Source organism: Oncorhynchus tshawytscha, linkage group LG02 (assembly GCF_018296145.1).
Source record: "Oncorhynchus tshawytscha isolate Ot180627B linkage group LG02, Otsh_v2.0, whole genome shotgun sequence".
NCBI lineage: Eukaryota > Metazoa > Chordata > Actinopteri > Salmoniformes > Salmonidae > Oncorhynchus > Oncorhynchus tshawytscha.
In genome coordinates this window covers 69,583,052-69,599,199 of record NC_056430.1, presented here as the reverse complement: position 1 = coordinate 69,599,199, position 16,148 = coordinate 69,583,052, and the positions used below count along the sequence as shown (strand labels likewise).

At 42.7% G+C, this 16,148-nt stretch overlaps 2 protein-coding genes across 4 annotated transcripts in view; one reads left to right on the top strand and one right to left on the bottom strand.

The window, feature by feature from the left end:
- Positions 1-10,651, bottom strand: part of LOC112235239 (serine/threonine-protein kinase 10) — a 38,947-nt gene extending 28,296 nt beyond the window's left edge. Inside the window, exons 1-4 of the mRNA XM_024403656.2 lie at positions 9,832-10,651; positions 8,010-8,174; positions 1,842-1,890; positions 1,346-1,495 (exon numbers count right to left, since the gene is read on the bottom strand). Coding sequence (XP_024259424.1) covers positions 1,346-1,495; positions 1,842-1,890; positions 8,010-8,174; positions 9,832-9,984 — 517 coding nt within the window. The 5' untranslated portion in view covers positions 9,985-10,651. The remainder of the gene's footprint in view (positions 1-1,345; positions 1,496-1,841; positions 1,891-8,009; positions 8,175-9,831) is intronic.
- Positions 10,652-11,248: 597 nt separating this feature from the next.
- On the top strand, positions 11,249-15,763 carry LOC112262900 (CST complex subunit STN1). 3 transcript variants are annotated; one of them, XM_024438735.2, is made up of 9 exons: positions 11,249-11,607; positions 11,698-11,793; positions 11,913-11,990; positions 12,067-12,240; positions 12,404-12,530; positions 12,677-12,851; positions 14,570-14,707; positions 14,935-15,007; positions 15,124-15,763. In XM_024438735.2, exons 1-9 carry the CDS (start codon positions 11,460-11,462, stop codon positions 15,279-15,281), a joined length of 1,167 nt encoding a protein of 388 aa, XP_024294503.1. In that variant the 5' UTR covers positions 11,249-11,459; the 3' UTR covers positions 15,282-15,763. The 3 variants fall into 3 exon arrangements, with proteins under 3 accessions (XP_024294503.1, XP_024294502.1, XP_024294504.1); XM_024438734.2 differs by having other exon boundaries at positions 11,250-11,607; positions 12,064-12,240; XM_024438736.2 differs by having other exon boundaries at positions 11,251-11,607; positions 12,064-12,240; positions 12,677-12,827.
- Positions 15,764-16,148: the final 385 nt, after the last annotated feature.

Genomic DNA, 16,148 nt, shown 5'->3' with positions numbered 1-16,148 from the left:
GAGCACAAAGTTATGACTCATCCTAATACACAACCTACTGCATGATGAGTCGGGAGCTTACTGTGTGGAGCAGCCCTCACTGTGTACCAATATGACAGAACAATGATGACATGCAGGCTTTCCTAACACGCAATCAAATTTTTAGGCAGTTAGCATTGCCATAACTGAGTGACATAACTGACTCGTCGATGACGGCTACAATATTACGTGATGGAATATTTCTGTCTGTATATTGTGTTGTAAATGTTATGATAAACCTCACAAACAAATACCACCTTATTCCTCTTTTTTTTCTTCCACATCTGCGCTAAACATATTTGGTGTTTCATAGCGGTGATATCTTCCGTTTATTTTTGACTAAACGCACCAACAGATGCACTCTCTAACATCCAAGAATGCACTGCTATGGTGTATCCAGAAGCTCCCCCTGACCCTACTAAAAGCTGCAATATGTAACCTTTTGGTGAACCAACCAAATTCACATAGAAATGTGAGTTATAAATCTGTCGTTCTCATTGAAAGCAAGTCTTAGAAGCGGTAGATCTGTTCTATGTGTGCTATTTCTATGATTCCCATTCTTACGTTTTGTTTTTGTGTCTTTTACACCCGCTTCAAACGCTGAAAATATGGTTGCAGTCATTGCAGCTAAAAGTGGCACAACCAGTTATTGTGTGTAAGGGCGCGATTACCTTTTTCACGCAGGGGAATTGTTTGTTGCAGGACTTTGTTAATTAAAGAAATAAGTATACATTTGATTGGTTATTTGTAAACTCAGGTTCCCTTTATCCAATATTAGGTTTTGGTTGAAGATCTGATAACATTCAGCAGAAAGTAATATGCAAAAACAGGGGCAGATACTTTTGCAAGGCACCGTACAATATTTTGGATGATTGAAAATACATTTCACAGCGGTTTAGAGGGTACAATGATTCTCTACACAATGACTGCTTGTTTTGTTACAAACTGACAATAGGTCGAACTATTAGAATTTTAGCAACCAGCAAAATGGTGGAGCGACAGCCGAATAACCTTTTTTCTAAGAGTGTATGGTAGTGATTTTTACTATGACTGAAGAGTGTCTTCTACTAAAGGACTAAATGTACATGTTAAGCTCATATAGTTGGTTAGGACAGTGGTTTTCAAACGTCTCCTAGGGGACCCCTGGACATTTCACAATTTTGGTGTAGCCCTGAACTACATCACCTGAAACACCTATCCCAGGGTTTGATAGTTGACAAGTTGAATCAGGTGTGCTAATACATGGAACGGCTGCGGGTCCCCAGGGAGAGGTTTGTGAAACACACAGGGTTAGGTAACTCCCAGCCCCTCTTCCCCAGTCTCTTACCCAATTTGACATCTCCGTTCAGGGATAGCAGGATGTTCCCAGCCTTCAGGTCTCTGTGGATGACCTTGTTGTCGTGGAGGTAGAGGAGGGCCTGGAGGGTCTGCTTACACACCACCCGGATCTGGGGCTCCGTCAGGGGCCTCTCTAGCTCTGAGGGACCGGGGCCACATAAACACATATTTAGCATTCCTCCTCACACACTGGGTTTCACTCACGCAGTCACACACACACCCTCAGTAACAGGACTGAGCTGGCTAACAGCTGTATCAATGAAGAATGTTAATACTGACACCTTATCAATGCAGTATGAGGGTGGTCTACATCGTGTTGGTGCTAATCACTGGTAGTTCAATATCAGTTAACTGTTACTATACCGTTATACCCATCACGTTTCAGTCACATAATAATGTTCAGTGCGTTACCATTGTGACCAGTGATTTATCGCTCCTCTGCTTATCACATTCTTTAGAAGTAGGATGTAGGAAGACTGACTCACCCAGCATGACGGCATCCACCGCTCCACCCGCACAGAACTCTATCAGGATCTGCAAAATAAGAGAAGAATGGTTACAGTAGATGCAGTACAGTGGATTAAAGAAACAGCATTCATCTAATGAGGTTAAAATACCATAACAGCTTAAATACCACAGTAACAGGTAAACGCACCATACATTCACAACAAACAATAGTGAGTGTTTACAGCGACACAAAGTAAGAGCCTTTTCCATCGTACTACAGGCCAACAAGTCACTGTGTCATGTGGTCTTTGTCAATGGAGTCCTGTCTGGACCCAGTAGCCTTACAATGCAATGCAAAGGATCTTAAAAGGGTCTCAAGTTCAATGATATCAAGACGCAACACACTTAACTCTACCTATCCTATCCATCACATAGGCCTAAGTAGTTACACTATGGACCAGCAATCTTCTCCCCTCCATACTTAACCCCCCCCCCGTCACCTGCTTCATGTAAAAACAACACTTTAAAAGTCTCCTTCTTTTAAAGACAAAACTCCCCGGTTTGTGGCCAGTATACTCAGAGTGTCTCGGAGTAGGCGTTCTAATCTAGGATCAGTTTTCCCTTTTAAATCAATGAATGAATTTGATTATATGGACATTAGAGAGGACCTGATCTTAGATCAGAACTCCTACGGAGACGTTTTGTGTATACAGGCCCTGCTGTGTAAAACAACTTGAAAGTGAGTTGAACAGTGAATCTCCTCCTGCCAGGTTCAGTGAATGAAACCTGCTGAGCCTTAAATGGTTTCAAGGAGCTCTCAATATGGCTGCCTTGCGCCGCGGAGGTAAGAGGATTGGTCAGAGAGGCCATTCTGTTACTTTGCTCTGAAGGCTTTCTCAGAGTATACACATGCAGCCTAGCCTAGCCTAGCGTCGCTAGCCAGAACATAGCCCTTTCCCCAAATAGGATTAGGAGTTTCCATGCACGCCTCAGGTGGGAGGGGGCTAGCTTGAGCTGCAGAAGCGATAAGGCTAGGTATTCGGAGGAGAGAGACACCTAGCCATTCAGTGTAGGGGGTAGTATCGTTCGACTAGCATAGTCCTGATATGTCAATAGACTTTGGACTGTATCAGGGCTATAGCCTAACCTAGCCTAGCATGCTGCTAACACTATGGACACAACAGAGAATTAGGCTAACAAAAACAAAAAAACAAGCTCAATTTATCCACGGCCCTACTGTGCTCAATACAGTAAAACATGTAGTTAGTTAGGGCTGAGTAGAATAGAGAAATGCTACTGACAGTGAAACAATGGAAGACATATTTGGTGAGAGGTGCCAAGAAGAGGAAGACAAAACACACTTCCTCAATGTAACAGTCAATGAGAAATTATAGGTACTCTATATTCTCCTTTTGGATAGTATTTAGAGGGAAGTTGACCTGTTCACCCTATTGAGGTTTAGAGTCAAACATAATTATTGCAACAATGACCCGTGTGACCTTTCTAAGAACTAATTTGTTTTTATTTAGTGGGTAGACCAGCTTTAATATTGCAGATAGATTGTGGCTTCCATCAATGTAATTGTCTGCATCATTTCCAATCCCCCATATATTTTTTGTAAATATATTTTTTTGTAAATATATATAACAACAACAAAAATCCTTTACTGTGTTCCCCTAACCCTACCAACCCTACCAACCCTACCCCAATTGGAGTAAACTAATGGACAACAACTCTTAGGCTTCTACTTCCAGATTATACATTTCACGGACACAGTATATTTTACAATAGTTCTCTTTTTGTTTGTTTTTAGTCCCAGCTCCACTCAACCCCTCCCATCTATCTCTGAACACCATCCAGTTGATTTCTATTTGCCATATATTTTGAGACTGTGCTGTGATGTTTTTACAAAAGATGAACCAATTCTTAGCTTAGCCTTATTACAATCATATCGAACATAAAATTCAACAAAAACCTTTCATTCTACCAAACAAAACTCCTGTGAAATAAGACAGTATGCTCCGCCTAAGCCTAAGCCTTGAAACAGCCTTGTCATTCATACAGGCCCTTGTGGTGTTGTTTCACTGGTAGGCGAGCTGTTGTTTTGGTCCAGCTGCATGTACAATCATGTACAATAGGCCAAACAGTGGGTCTTTACAGTGGCAGGCGGGTAGAGAGGAACTACAGGGCTGTCACCATGACTTCCTCTCCCAGCACACACACAGCCCTCTGAGGAGCCATTGATGTGGTGCAGAGAGAGAAGGAGGACACAACTCTGAGATAGCAGCTGTGTGGCTAAGATCCTAAACAAAGGTTAAAAGGTCAGGTAAATTTTGGTTTTGGAGACAAAGATATGCAACGTATGACAAAATAGGCATATGATCTGACCTGTGATAAGGCATAACAGTCTAAGGTCAAGTACATTGGGGTTAGGAGAGGAAATTAGAATGGCTGAGTCTGCGCATCCGTAGGTAACAGCCCGTCCGTCCCTTTTCCCCAGAGCTGAAGATCTGAATCACTTACTGCGCATGTTTCTTTACCTTTATGCAAATAATGTTGTTATCACCCTCCATTCATCATTTCTCACTGTCAATCGTTAATGATAATTATTTTAGTTTTACCAGTGAAAAGTCCACGAAGCATCTGCATACCAACCATTTGATCTCATTCAGCTTCATGGGGATATGCATTTACTGTGCCTTCGGAAAGTATTCAGACCCCTTGACTTTTTCACATTTTGTTACGTTACAGCCTTATTCTGAAATGGATTAAATATATATTTCTCAGCAATATACACACAATACCCCATAATGACAAAGCGAAAACGGGTTTGTAGAATTTTTTGCAAATTCATAAAAAAACAAACACTATTTACATAACTATTCAAACCCCTTTGCTATGAGACTCGAAATTGAGTTCAGTTGCATTCTGTTTCCATTGATCATCCTTGAGATGTTTCTACAGCTTGATTGGAGTCCACCTGTGGTAAATTAAATAATTTGGAAATGATTTGGAAAGGCACACACCTGTCTATATAACGTCCCACAGTTGACAGTGTATGTCAGAGCAAAAACCAAGCCATGAGGTCAAAGGAATTGTCCGTAGTTCTCCGAAACAGGATTGTGTCGAGTCACAGATATGGGGAAGGTTACCAAAACATTTATGCAGCATTGAAGGTCCCCAAGAACACAGTGGCCTCTATCAGTCTTAAATGGGAGAAATTTGGAACCACCAAGACTCCCTAGAGCTGGCCGCCCGGCCAAATTGAGCAATTGGGGGAGAAGGGCCTTGGTCAGGGAGGTGACCAAGAACCCGATGGTCACTCTGACAGAAGTCTAGAGTTCCTCTGTGGAGATGGGAGAACCTTCCAGAAGAACAGCCACCTCTGCAGCACTCCACCAATCAGGCCTTTATGGTAGAGTGGCCAGACAGAAGCCACTCCTCAGTTAAAGGCACCTGACAGCCCGCTTGGAGTTTGCCAAAAGGCACCTAAAGACTCTCAGACCATGAGAAAAGAGATTCTCTGGTCTGATGAAACCAAGATTGAACTATTTGGCCTGAATGCCAAGCGTCACGTCTGGAAGAAACCTGGAACCATCCCTTCGGTGAAGCATGGTGGTGGCAGCATGATTTATGTGTGATATGTTTTTCAGCAGCAGGGACTGGGAGACTAGTCAGGATCGAGGCAAAGATGAACGGAGCAAAGCACAGGAGAGATCCTTGATGAAAATCGTCTCCAGAGAGCTCAGACTGGGACGAAGGTTCACCTTCAAATCAGGACAACGGACACAGTCAAGACAATGCAGGAGTGGCTTCGCGACAAGTCTCTGAATGTTCTTGAGTGGCCCAGCCAGAGCCCGAACTTGAACCTGATTGAACATCTCTGGAGACACCTGAAAATAGCTGTGAGGCAACGCTCCCCATCCAACCGGACAGCGCTTGAGAGGATCTGCAGAGAAGAAAGGGAAAAACTCCCCAAATACAGGTGTGCCAAGCTTGTAGCCTCATACCCAAGAAGGCTCAAGGCTGTAATCGCTGCCAAAGGTGCTTCAACAAAGTACTGAGTAAAGGGTCTGAATGTGATATCTCAGTTTTTTATTTTAAAAAAAACTGTTTTTCATTTGTCATTATGGGGTATTGTGTGTAGATTGATGGGGGGGGACTACTTAATCAATTTTAGAATAAGGCTGTAACATAACAAAATGTGGAAAAAGTCAAAGGGTCTGAATACTTCCGAAGGCACTGTAGATCTTCTTGAGTTATTTCAAGGTAGCCTACAGTGTTGTTCCGAGGTAGCCTACAGTGTTGTTCCGAGGTAGCCTACAGTGTTGTTCCGAGGTAGCCTACAGCGTTCTTTTGAATGATGTACAGTGAGTGCAGTTTAGAGCAGATGGTGTTCATCTGTAGCCTACACGTGTTTGGTTTCAATCAAAGCACATGTCGTTCAGTTACGTAGAATACCATCATTAAGTGATCTCGCAGACATTGATTCAGCTTTGATCTAACTTTATTAAACGAGCACCGTTCGCCAGAGTGGCCTGTTCTCTACGAGTAGAGCAGAGACTGTGGGCAAAGTAGAGAATCCTGTACATGTGCAGAAGCTTCGGGACCTTTAGCTGCCCGTCTATCCAATAACTTGCAAAGTGGGTATGTGCATGGTAAAAGAGTTAGCTTCAGTCACACATTGTGGAAACCCAAGTGAAATTGAGGAAACATAAAATGGCTACTGTCCCTAATCTAACCCCTTAAAAAACATGTGGTTTTACCACATTGTTATTAGAGCCATATCAAATGAGGAAGACTAAATAAATCCCTCTCCAGACTTGACCTCGACACAGACTTTTAGAACGTCAAGTCTTTCATCTACAGCAAGAGCTCCTGTGCTCATCTCTTGCTTTCTCTAGTTACACACCAGCTACCATGTAAGTGGCAGGTAGCCTAGTGGTTAGAGCGTTGCGCCAGCAACCGAAAGGTTGTTAGATCGAATCCCCTGAGCGGACAAGGTAAAAATCTGACGTTCTACACCTGAACAAGGCAGTTAACCCACTGTTACCGGGCCGTCATTGTAAAATAAGCATTTGTTCTTAATTGACTTGCCTTGTTAAATAAAGGCTAAATAAAAAAGCCTAGATAATAATCAATACACAACCTCCATTGGTCTAGAAGCCATTGTTCAGCAGACAATGGAGAGGAAAGGGCTGAGCACTCAACAGAGCTGCAGTGTCACCAAATACTGCAGGTAATCATCACAGCTTGAGAAAAGCGATGGAGCTTTTGTCTCGTTCTGCTTTGGAGCTCTTGGGAGGCTAGGGTATGTAACCTATCAGGTAGCACCTTAGAAGAACTGACCTTGTAGATTTAGATTTTATATTACGTATTATTTGTTGAATCCACTTTTCCTGAATAAAAGGTGGAAATGCCTTTGTTTTATAGGTATTATATTCCTATATAGCTTGGTTCATTTTAGGTGTCCTATGCCAAGAAGACCAAAACAAAACAGATGGTCCCTTATTACTAGCTAGTTAGATATGATCGCACAAATGTCCTAATTTATGCATGACCACTTTCCCAATGCAATTATGTCATCCTTATCTACGGACACAGGTGTGCCCCGGGATAAGTCATCTGAAACTAGATCTCCAAATCCAAATCAAAATTCACAGGAAGTGACCACCATCCCCCAAGGTGAGGACTAGAACAATGTGTACACAAAGAGAGGGTTATATGGATGGACTCTAGTTATTTTGGGAGGTGACAGAAAGACACAACATCACTCAGTGATTTCGTGGCGACGAAAAAGGCAATATAATAATATACTGTAATACAAAAATGAATTTCTATATCAAATATGGCAATACCCTACAATAAATGCTGCTAGTGTACGTGCTCATTTGAACTTTGACCTGGGAAGACAATAACCGAGGTAGCGTAGGTGTGAGAGGAGGATGAACATTCCATTGTACTGACAGCCATGACACAGGTCAGTCCTCACAACTCATAATAGCCTAGATAAGAGGCCCCAGCGAAGGACGACACTGCAGCACACTGCTGATCTTAGCTGATTCTCCATAAACCATTCCGTCTCACAACCAATGTTCCGGTGAATAGACCTTCAAGAGTTTGTGCTATTACTAACATCAATACACTATCACAGCAACACCGCTAACAAAGCCCAACCTCTGCTGAGAACGCCACTCCCTACTCACCCATAGCTTGCTGTCGTAGTAGAAGGCGTCCAGCAGCTTCACTATGTTGTGATGGTCGCAGGAGGCCAGGATATCGATCTCTACCATATAGTCCTCCAGCTCCTCCTCCGTCTTGGTGTCGATCACTTTAGCTGCAGCCAGAATGCCTGTTAGCTTGTTCTGGGCCTAAGAGAAACACAGGCAGAAGTGAGAGGGTTATTATGGTGGATTCTGACAATGGAATAGACTTGAGGTTCTGTTGCTGCCCGTGGAAGACGTACCAAGGTTAGAGTGAGCGAGTTATTTTTGGGGGGGGGGATTTGTGGAAATGATAGAATAGAATGGGTCCCGTTGTTGCTCTCATCATAGGAGTCAAGAGAAGAGTTGAGATCAGATCTCACATGACGTTCGCAAAAAAACTAAAAGCATCAAACTGACACTTTTTCTCAAAATGTATTTTTCACATCTTCGATGACGACCATCGCAGCACACGTCCCAATTCCATTTGAAGTGGAACTGTCTGCCGTTTGTTTTGGTCGTGTCTCATAGCAGGATGTGCTGGATGCGGACATATGCAGTGATATGGGATATGGCACTTCCTCTTAAACTTGGTTGTGTTCCTCAGGTCACGTCTGCCATTGAAATGATTTGAATACATTATCCCGTATTATCACATTACACATGATCACATTCACAGGATGGATCCATATTCAGCACACACACACACACACACACACACACACACACACACACTTCTCTTTCACTATGAATGGATGGGGAGTTTGGAGGCCAGTTCAAATAGGGTGACTCATCATGAGATTGCAGCATATTCGATTTGGCCTGTTGTAGCTCTAGTAGTGCCAGGATGGTCCATTATTTACTATTCTTAGTAAATGTAGAGTAAATGTTGCTGTGCTTTGTTCATGGAGCAGCCAACGGTTTGGTTGTAGTAGTCGTCAACTTCACATGGCATCTGTTACTAAACTGACTAAGGCATATGGGATTCTCTACCACAAGTAATAGTTAGACTTGGAAACCATAATAGATCAGAAATAAATTGAAAACAGAGCACAATCATGGTAGGGATCCAGATGGCTATTATTATACCATTACACCATGCCCAAAAATAGGCTGGTGGCTACAGAAGAACAAACAAGCTAATTGTTAAAGCGTCGACAAAGCACCCTGCTACTGGTCTTGGCCCTCCACTCACCGGTGATCACATTCAATGTCACTCATGTAAACAATGCTCTTTGCTCTGCCCATGCATCGAGGTCGGTGAAAACAATGCTTTTTGCTCTGCCCATGCATCGAGGTCGGTGAAAACAATGCTTTTTGCTCTGCCCATGCATCGAGGTCGGTGAAAACAATGCTTTTTGCTCTGCCCATGCATCGAGGTCGGTGAAAACAATGCCACAATGTATTGCGACTCATCTAACACGGTTTAGGGCTGCTGTGAAAGGCTTAACATTCAGAGCTTGGGAAGAAATAGCTGTGTGTGTGTGTGTGTGTGCATGCGTGTATGGGGACTGGAGACAGTGGAGTTGGCAATGCTGACCAAAATGAAAAGAATGGCAGTCATTAATCCAATGTTGGGCTTAGTCCTAATCATAAGAGTAAGAAGTAACATTTCCAGTCGTAGCTGAAGGGAAGAATTCCAAGGAACACGATGTAAGATTTATTACTCCAATTGGTTACAGCAGAGTGGTCGGGGAGGAACACACACATGACATGACTCTTGAAAGATGGTGTTAAACTGTAAGTGTAACGTGTTTACAATGTCATCATCATTGCTACAACAAATCAGAAGAGGTCTACGATGACTCAAAAGGACCTATCCTACCTTATAGACTTTCCCAAAGGCTCCATCCCCCAGTTCTCCAATGATCTCCCATATCTCCTCTGGGTTCTCGTCTCTGTGGACATGCTCATACTGTTTCTTCTTCTTCTCAGCACCTAATTTAAAGATTTTACGGAAATTGAAAAAGGATGCCATTTTCAAGCCAGCCTTCTTCAGATAGACAGTTGATAAAGGAATGAATATCCAGCAATTCGAAGATCATCAGTGCGTTCTACTGCATAGGACTTGAACTGTTGTGTTTACTTAGGTCCCATGGTGTGTTCTTCTGAGTCAAGCAGACTCCGGGGTGGCATATTCAATAGGTTACAGTATTATAACAATTCAGAATGATTTCAAATACTGTTAGACTGAAATAATTGATGGTCAAACCGTTATTATGGCAACGATATCACAGTTATACCATAACAAAATTAAGTTCCAACGACATCATGGGCTATTGTTGATTCTTACACCAACAATATTCACTTTGATGTCTCCTGGCATTGTATTTCCGTCCAAAGAATAGACTTTCACAGTGCAAAGTAAGCACGGGAAGTTGCTGCTCTTCCTTAACTCAGAACAACCAACACTGGCCTGACAACGCAAACGGCAGGGCTCTTTCCTCAACCAAAGAGCAAACAGAGAAGGTACAGAATCGACCCTTCAAAAGAATTCTATTCCAATAAATGTTATATTCGATCCCCCAAAGTCACTTGAATGTTTGTATATCGAATAAAAACACCGTTGGTATGATAAGACAATCTTCTTTCCCTTGGCGAAGCACGGGGTCCAGTAATCTAGAGGATTTGGTGTCAAATGCGCGTTCATGAGCCCGCAACTGTAGTTCTTTCACTTCTTCACGCTTGATCGATGTTGGAGGAGAGAGCTCCTAGAGGACGTTGCTTCCACCCTCAGCACTGGAGGCTAGCATTATGTGTTAGACTTTATTCATAAATGAAAGAAAACGTTTAAATAATATTTTAAGGAGTACGACATTTTGTAGAGGCCTATTCAATGCATTCATAGTCCAGGCCTATTGTTCAGCCCTGCAACATTTTGTAAATCCTAAATCAAATTTAACGAGAAAGAAAAGCCATATAGCCTCATTAAAAAAGATTGCACATTTACCCTAATATTGAAAATGTTCAATTCTGATAATTGCATCAATATGAGAGATAATACAGTCTGATACAGTGATGGGTTTCTTTATTCTCTCATTATATTGCTTAAAACGACATGTCCCAGATACCCATGCGAGACGTGCACTCGCTCGTGCAGCCGCAAACTTTTCAACATTGTTATCTTTACCACATTTACATATATTAATAATCGTCCTTCACGAGTAAAATATGTTAACATAAATACATAGTTTATTTCATCTGTTCTATTTTCATTTTTTTTTTACATCTATATATTTACGTGTGGGAAATTCACGTGACCGGAAACTCAGACTTCTGCGGAAGCTGTGCAAATATTTGCTCAAATATCAAACCATTTCCCGGGAAAACGAAGCAAAACAAACTAACTAAGCGAGGGAGAGATGAGTAATCGTTCGTAAGTAAGTAGGTAGGTAGGTTAGCTTGCTACTTTTGATTGTCTTTGATCGCGTGTAATGAGTCGCCTATGATGGTATGCAGCCTGAAGCGAAGGATCCAGAGGAGGATAGTGTCTGGGAGGAACCACCTTCAATGCTGTGGGGACTGGACCCCATGTTCAACGCTTTCACCAGGCTCTATGTCAAAGACATCCTACAGATGAGAGAGTCCTGTCAAGTGTCAGGTACTTTTACCTTCAGTTTTGACAACGTGAATGCCACTGTCATGTTTATTCAACATTACTAGCTAACACATTTAATTTCCCCTAACCTAGGGATATACTTCTACAACTCTCACCCGATATTCAAAGTTGATGTGCTCGGGACTGTGGTGTACAAACGAGAGCGAGAAGACTTCTTTTGTTACGGAGGTAATGATGAAGCTCAGTTGATTCATTTTGAAATATTCCTACTTTGTCTCTTCACATCAAACTATTATCCACATGCAAACATTGAGTCCAATATGGTTGCTGTTATCATTGCTTCACAGTTGATGATGGTACTGGTGTTATAAACAGCCTTTGCTGGAAAGATGAACCGTGGAGGGAACAAGGTGACCCTGCTACACGTAAGTGCAGATATTCTCATTATAGCTGTGTGTCAGCCCTGTTCATGTTCACGGTTGGCTGTAATATCTTCAGCAGGGGCAAGGTCCTTCGGTAGCAGCGCTCGTGAAGACTTCAACCCAGCCAACGAGCTGAAGAAACTACGGCAAGCCCAACATAGCAGCTCCCACCTGGAGATAGGCGAACTGCTCAGGGTGCGAGGGCCCGTCAAGACCTCCAGACAACAGCGAGAGATAATGGCCTCTACTTACTGTGAGTGGAGAGGCGACACATGAGCATGGTCACAGACGCAGGCATGCACGGTCATGCGCATGTGGACACACACTTCTGCATTTTGCAACTATACCCAGTTTATTAAACCTGACATATTGTTGTCCATACAATCTCTAATGGCCCCCCATTATGTTGGTTGTAGATAAAGTGTCAGACCCGGTGATGGCGGTCCAGATATCCTGGATGATGGAGGTTCCTCAGCTCTACAGACAGTGCTATGATAAACCATTCCATCTGGACAGCAGTGCACAGAACCCTAACATTCAAGGGTAGGTCTAATAATCTCTTTAGCTGTATTCAATTGCCGGTCAGTGAGGAGCAGCATCATTTCGGCTAGTATGCATGATATATCTTCAAACTTTGATTTAGTGACGTTTTTGTGAATATCTTTATGGCTTATTTGGTATTCCTGCAGTGGTTCTGCTTCCTACCTGCTTGGCAGAGCCACTCGTATCCTGAAGGACTTCCTGAAAGAGAAAGAAGTCACCAGGTTCAGACCTTATGATGTCCAGGACCTTCTACAGCCTTTGGTCTCCAGACAACCTCAGAAGACAGCAGCAGAACAAGTACACATACAGTGGGAAGAACAAGTATTTGATACACTGCTGATTTAGCATGTTTTCCTACTTACAAAGCATGTAGAGGTCTGTATTTTTTTAATCATAGGTACACTTCAACTGTGAGACGGAATCTAAAACAAAAATCCAAAAAAATCACATTGTATGATTTAAGTAATTCATTTGAATTTTATTGCATGATATAAGTATTTGATACATCAGAAAAGCAGAACTTAATATTTGGTACAGAAACCTTTGTTTGCAATTACAGAGATCATACATTTCCTGTAGTTCTTGACCAGGTTTGCACACACTGCAGCAGGGATTTTGGCCCACTCCTCCATACATACCTTCTCCAGATCCTTCCGGTTTTGGGGCTGTTGCTGGGCAATACGGACTTTCAGCTCCCTCCAAAGATTTTCTATTGGGTTCAGGTCTGGAGACTGGCTAGGCCACTCCAGGACCTTGAGATGCTTCTTACAGAGCCACTCCTTAGTTGCCCTGGCTGTGTGTTTCGGGTCGTTGTCATGCTGGAATACCCAGCCACAACCCATCTTCAATGCTCTTACTGAGGGAAGGAGGTTGTTGGCCAAGATCTCGCGATATATGGCCCCATCCATCCTCCCCTCAATACGGTGCAGTTGACCTGTCCCCTTTGCAGAAAAGCATCCCCAAAGAATGATGTTTCCACCTCCATGCTTCACGGTTGGGATGGTGTTGTTGGGGTCCTCCAAACACGGCGAGTGGAGTTTAGACCACAAAGCTCTTTTTGTCTCATCAGACCACATGACCTTCTCCCATTCCTCCTCTGGATCATCCAGATGGCCATTGGCAAACTTCAGACAGGCCTGGACATGCGCTGGCTTGAGCAGGGGGACCTTGCATGCGCTGCAGGAGTTTAATCCATGACGGCGTAGTGTGTTACTAATGGTTCTTTGAGACTGTGGTCCCAGCTCTCTTCAGGTCATTGACCAGGTCCTGCTGTGTAGTTCTGGATAGATCCCTCACCTTTCACATGGTCATTGATGCCCCACGAGGTGAGATCTTGCATGGAGTCCCAGACCGAGGGTGATTGACCGTCATCTTGAACTTCTTCCATTTTCTAATAATTGTGCCAACAGTTGTTGCCTTCTCACCAAGCTGCTTGCCCATTGTCCTGTAGCCCATCCCAGCCTTGTGCAGGTCTACAATTTTATCCCTGATGTCCTTACACCCTCTCTGGTCTTGGCCATTGTGGAGAGGTTGGAGTCTGTTTGATTGAGTGTGTCTTTACACAGGTAACGAGTTCAAACAGGTGCAGTTAATACAGGTAATGAGTGGAGAACAGGAGGGCTTAAAGAAAAGAAAGAAAAAAAGAAAAGAAAAACTAACAGGCCTGTGAGAGCCTGAATTCTTACTGGTTGGTATGTGATCAAATACTTATGTCATGCAATAAAATGCTAATGAATTACTTAAAAATCATACAATGTGATTTTCTGGATTTTTGTTTTAGATTCCGTCTCTCACAGTTGAAGTGTACCTATGATAAAAATGACAGTCCTCTACATGCTTTGTACTGTAAATAGGAAACACTGCCGATTTTGCAGGTTATCAAATACTTGTTCTCCCCACTGTATATGCATATAGCCTAGATAATTTGTGAAACATCTATGTAGGCATTATAAAGGGTTTATGAAGGCACCATTAAGCTTTTAAGTTGTTCATTTTAAAGTGGAACCGTATTTTTAAAAAAAAATCTGATTTGATGCTAGGAGCCTGAGGCTGGTCCATCATCGGGTCCACCAACATCTTTCAAACAGCTCAGGGAGCTACTCCAGAAGAGCCTTCAGATTCTGCAGGACGAAGGCTTGGTGTTCCGCAAGGTCAAATGTCAGGATGAAGTCTACCATGTAAGCAGCAGCAGCACATCAAGATAGATATCACAGAGGATCTCAGTGCTATGTGAAGCTCATCAAACACATTGATGCTGAGGCTCATGGGATGTGGGACACAAACAAAGTGCTCAGCATATAAGAATGAATGATTTTGAGACTGATCTTTCATTGTATTATTGTGGTGACTGAAGGTTATATTGGAATGACACAAGTATTGATTCTACCGTATTTCACCCCTTTAGGTAACGGAACGGGACAAGGATCTTCTCATGGCAATCAGAGACATTCTTCGGGAAGATTGCAGACGAGAGAAATGTAAGGGCATTTCCCCTCTTCTCACTCCCTTTAGAGTACTTTACAATATACTGCTCCCCCAGTGCTATACCAGTGTATTATAATATGTATTGATGGTATTTCTCTCGCTTTGCCAGATGCGGAAAAGGGTTGCCACATCCTGCACATCCTGTCCAGTGTGAGACAGAGGTACAGTCGCAACGTGAGCAAGGCAGCCTTGGAGCTGGTCCTCAAAGCTCTGGAGTGTAATAGTGACATCATCAGCACCAGCGACAGTCATTACACTATCCTCTGACGCTGATTTAGACATTCTGGGACATTCCACAAACTATCTGAAATGGGAGTGAAACGGGGAGGTACTATCCGACCTTGTCCAATAAGAAACGCATGTTTTTGTTTTCCCGTTTGAAAAATATTGTAACGACCCTGGGTTTATAAGCGCGGAAATCGAGTCTGCCGCAGGAGCATGCTTTTGCGGCACAGTCAATAGCGTGCCGGACCTCGGGCTCGAAGGTTGAGGGTTCGAGACCTGCTCTCTGCTGTTTCATTACAATATATATAACGTGTGCCTTAATAAATTGGATTATTACTTAACATGGCCGTCTTCAAGATGTCAGTCGCTATCAATCTTGCGGGAGCTATGTACATTTGTATGAATGTATATTTAAGGAGTACAGTTGTGCAATATATTTTTTTTAAATGTGCTAAAGTTGTATAAATAATGTGTAAAATACCTGGATTTCAAATTAAACTTGGAGCATATGCTCATTTTGCACACGGGGGCAGTATTTCGTCCTTTAATATGCACCGCGATGCAGCCCGTTCGCTGATTGGTCCACTTTGAAACATCTGTATCCATACGTCCAAGCTATTGATGAGAGCAGCCTATAGCGTCTTATGACTCAGTTGCCACCGCTGTCAACAAAACTGCGTGGCATAAGAAGCCTAAAATTTGGAATCGTTTATACTATCTAGGCCCAAAGAACAAATGTTGTTATAACCATTACAAAGGCTACAAATAGCTATTTAACCATAAATGCTTTTGATAATGAAGAGTTAAATTGTTATGCTGAAACCAATCACATTCATAAAAAGTATCCTTACATGATCCAAGCGCAGTGTGACGTTCACATTTTTCTTGTCATTAGCTACATTGTAGCCA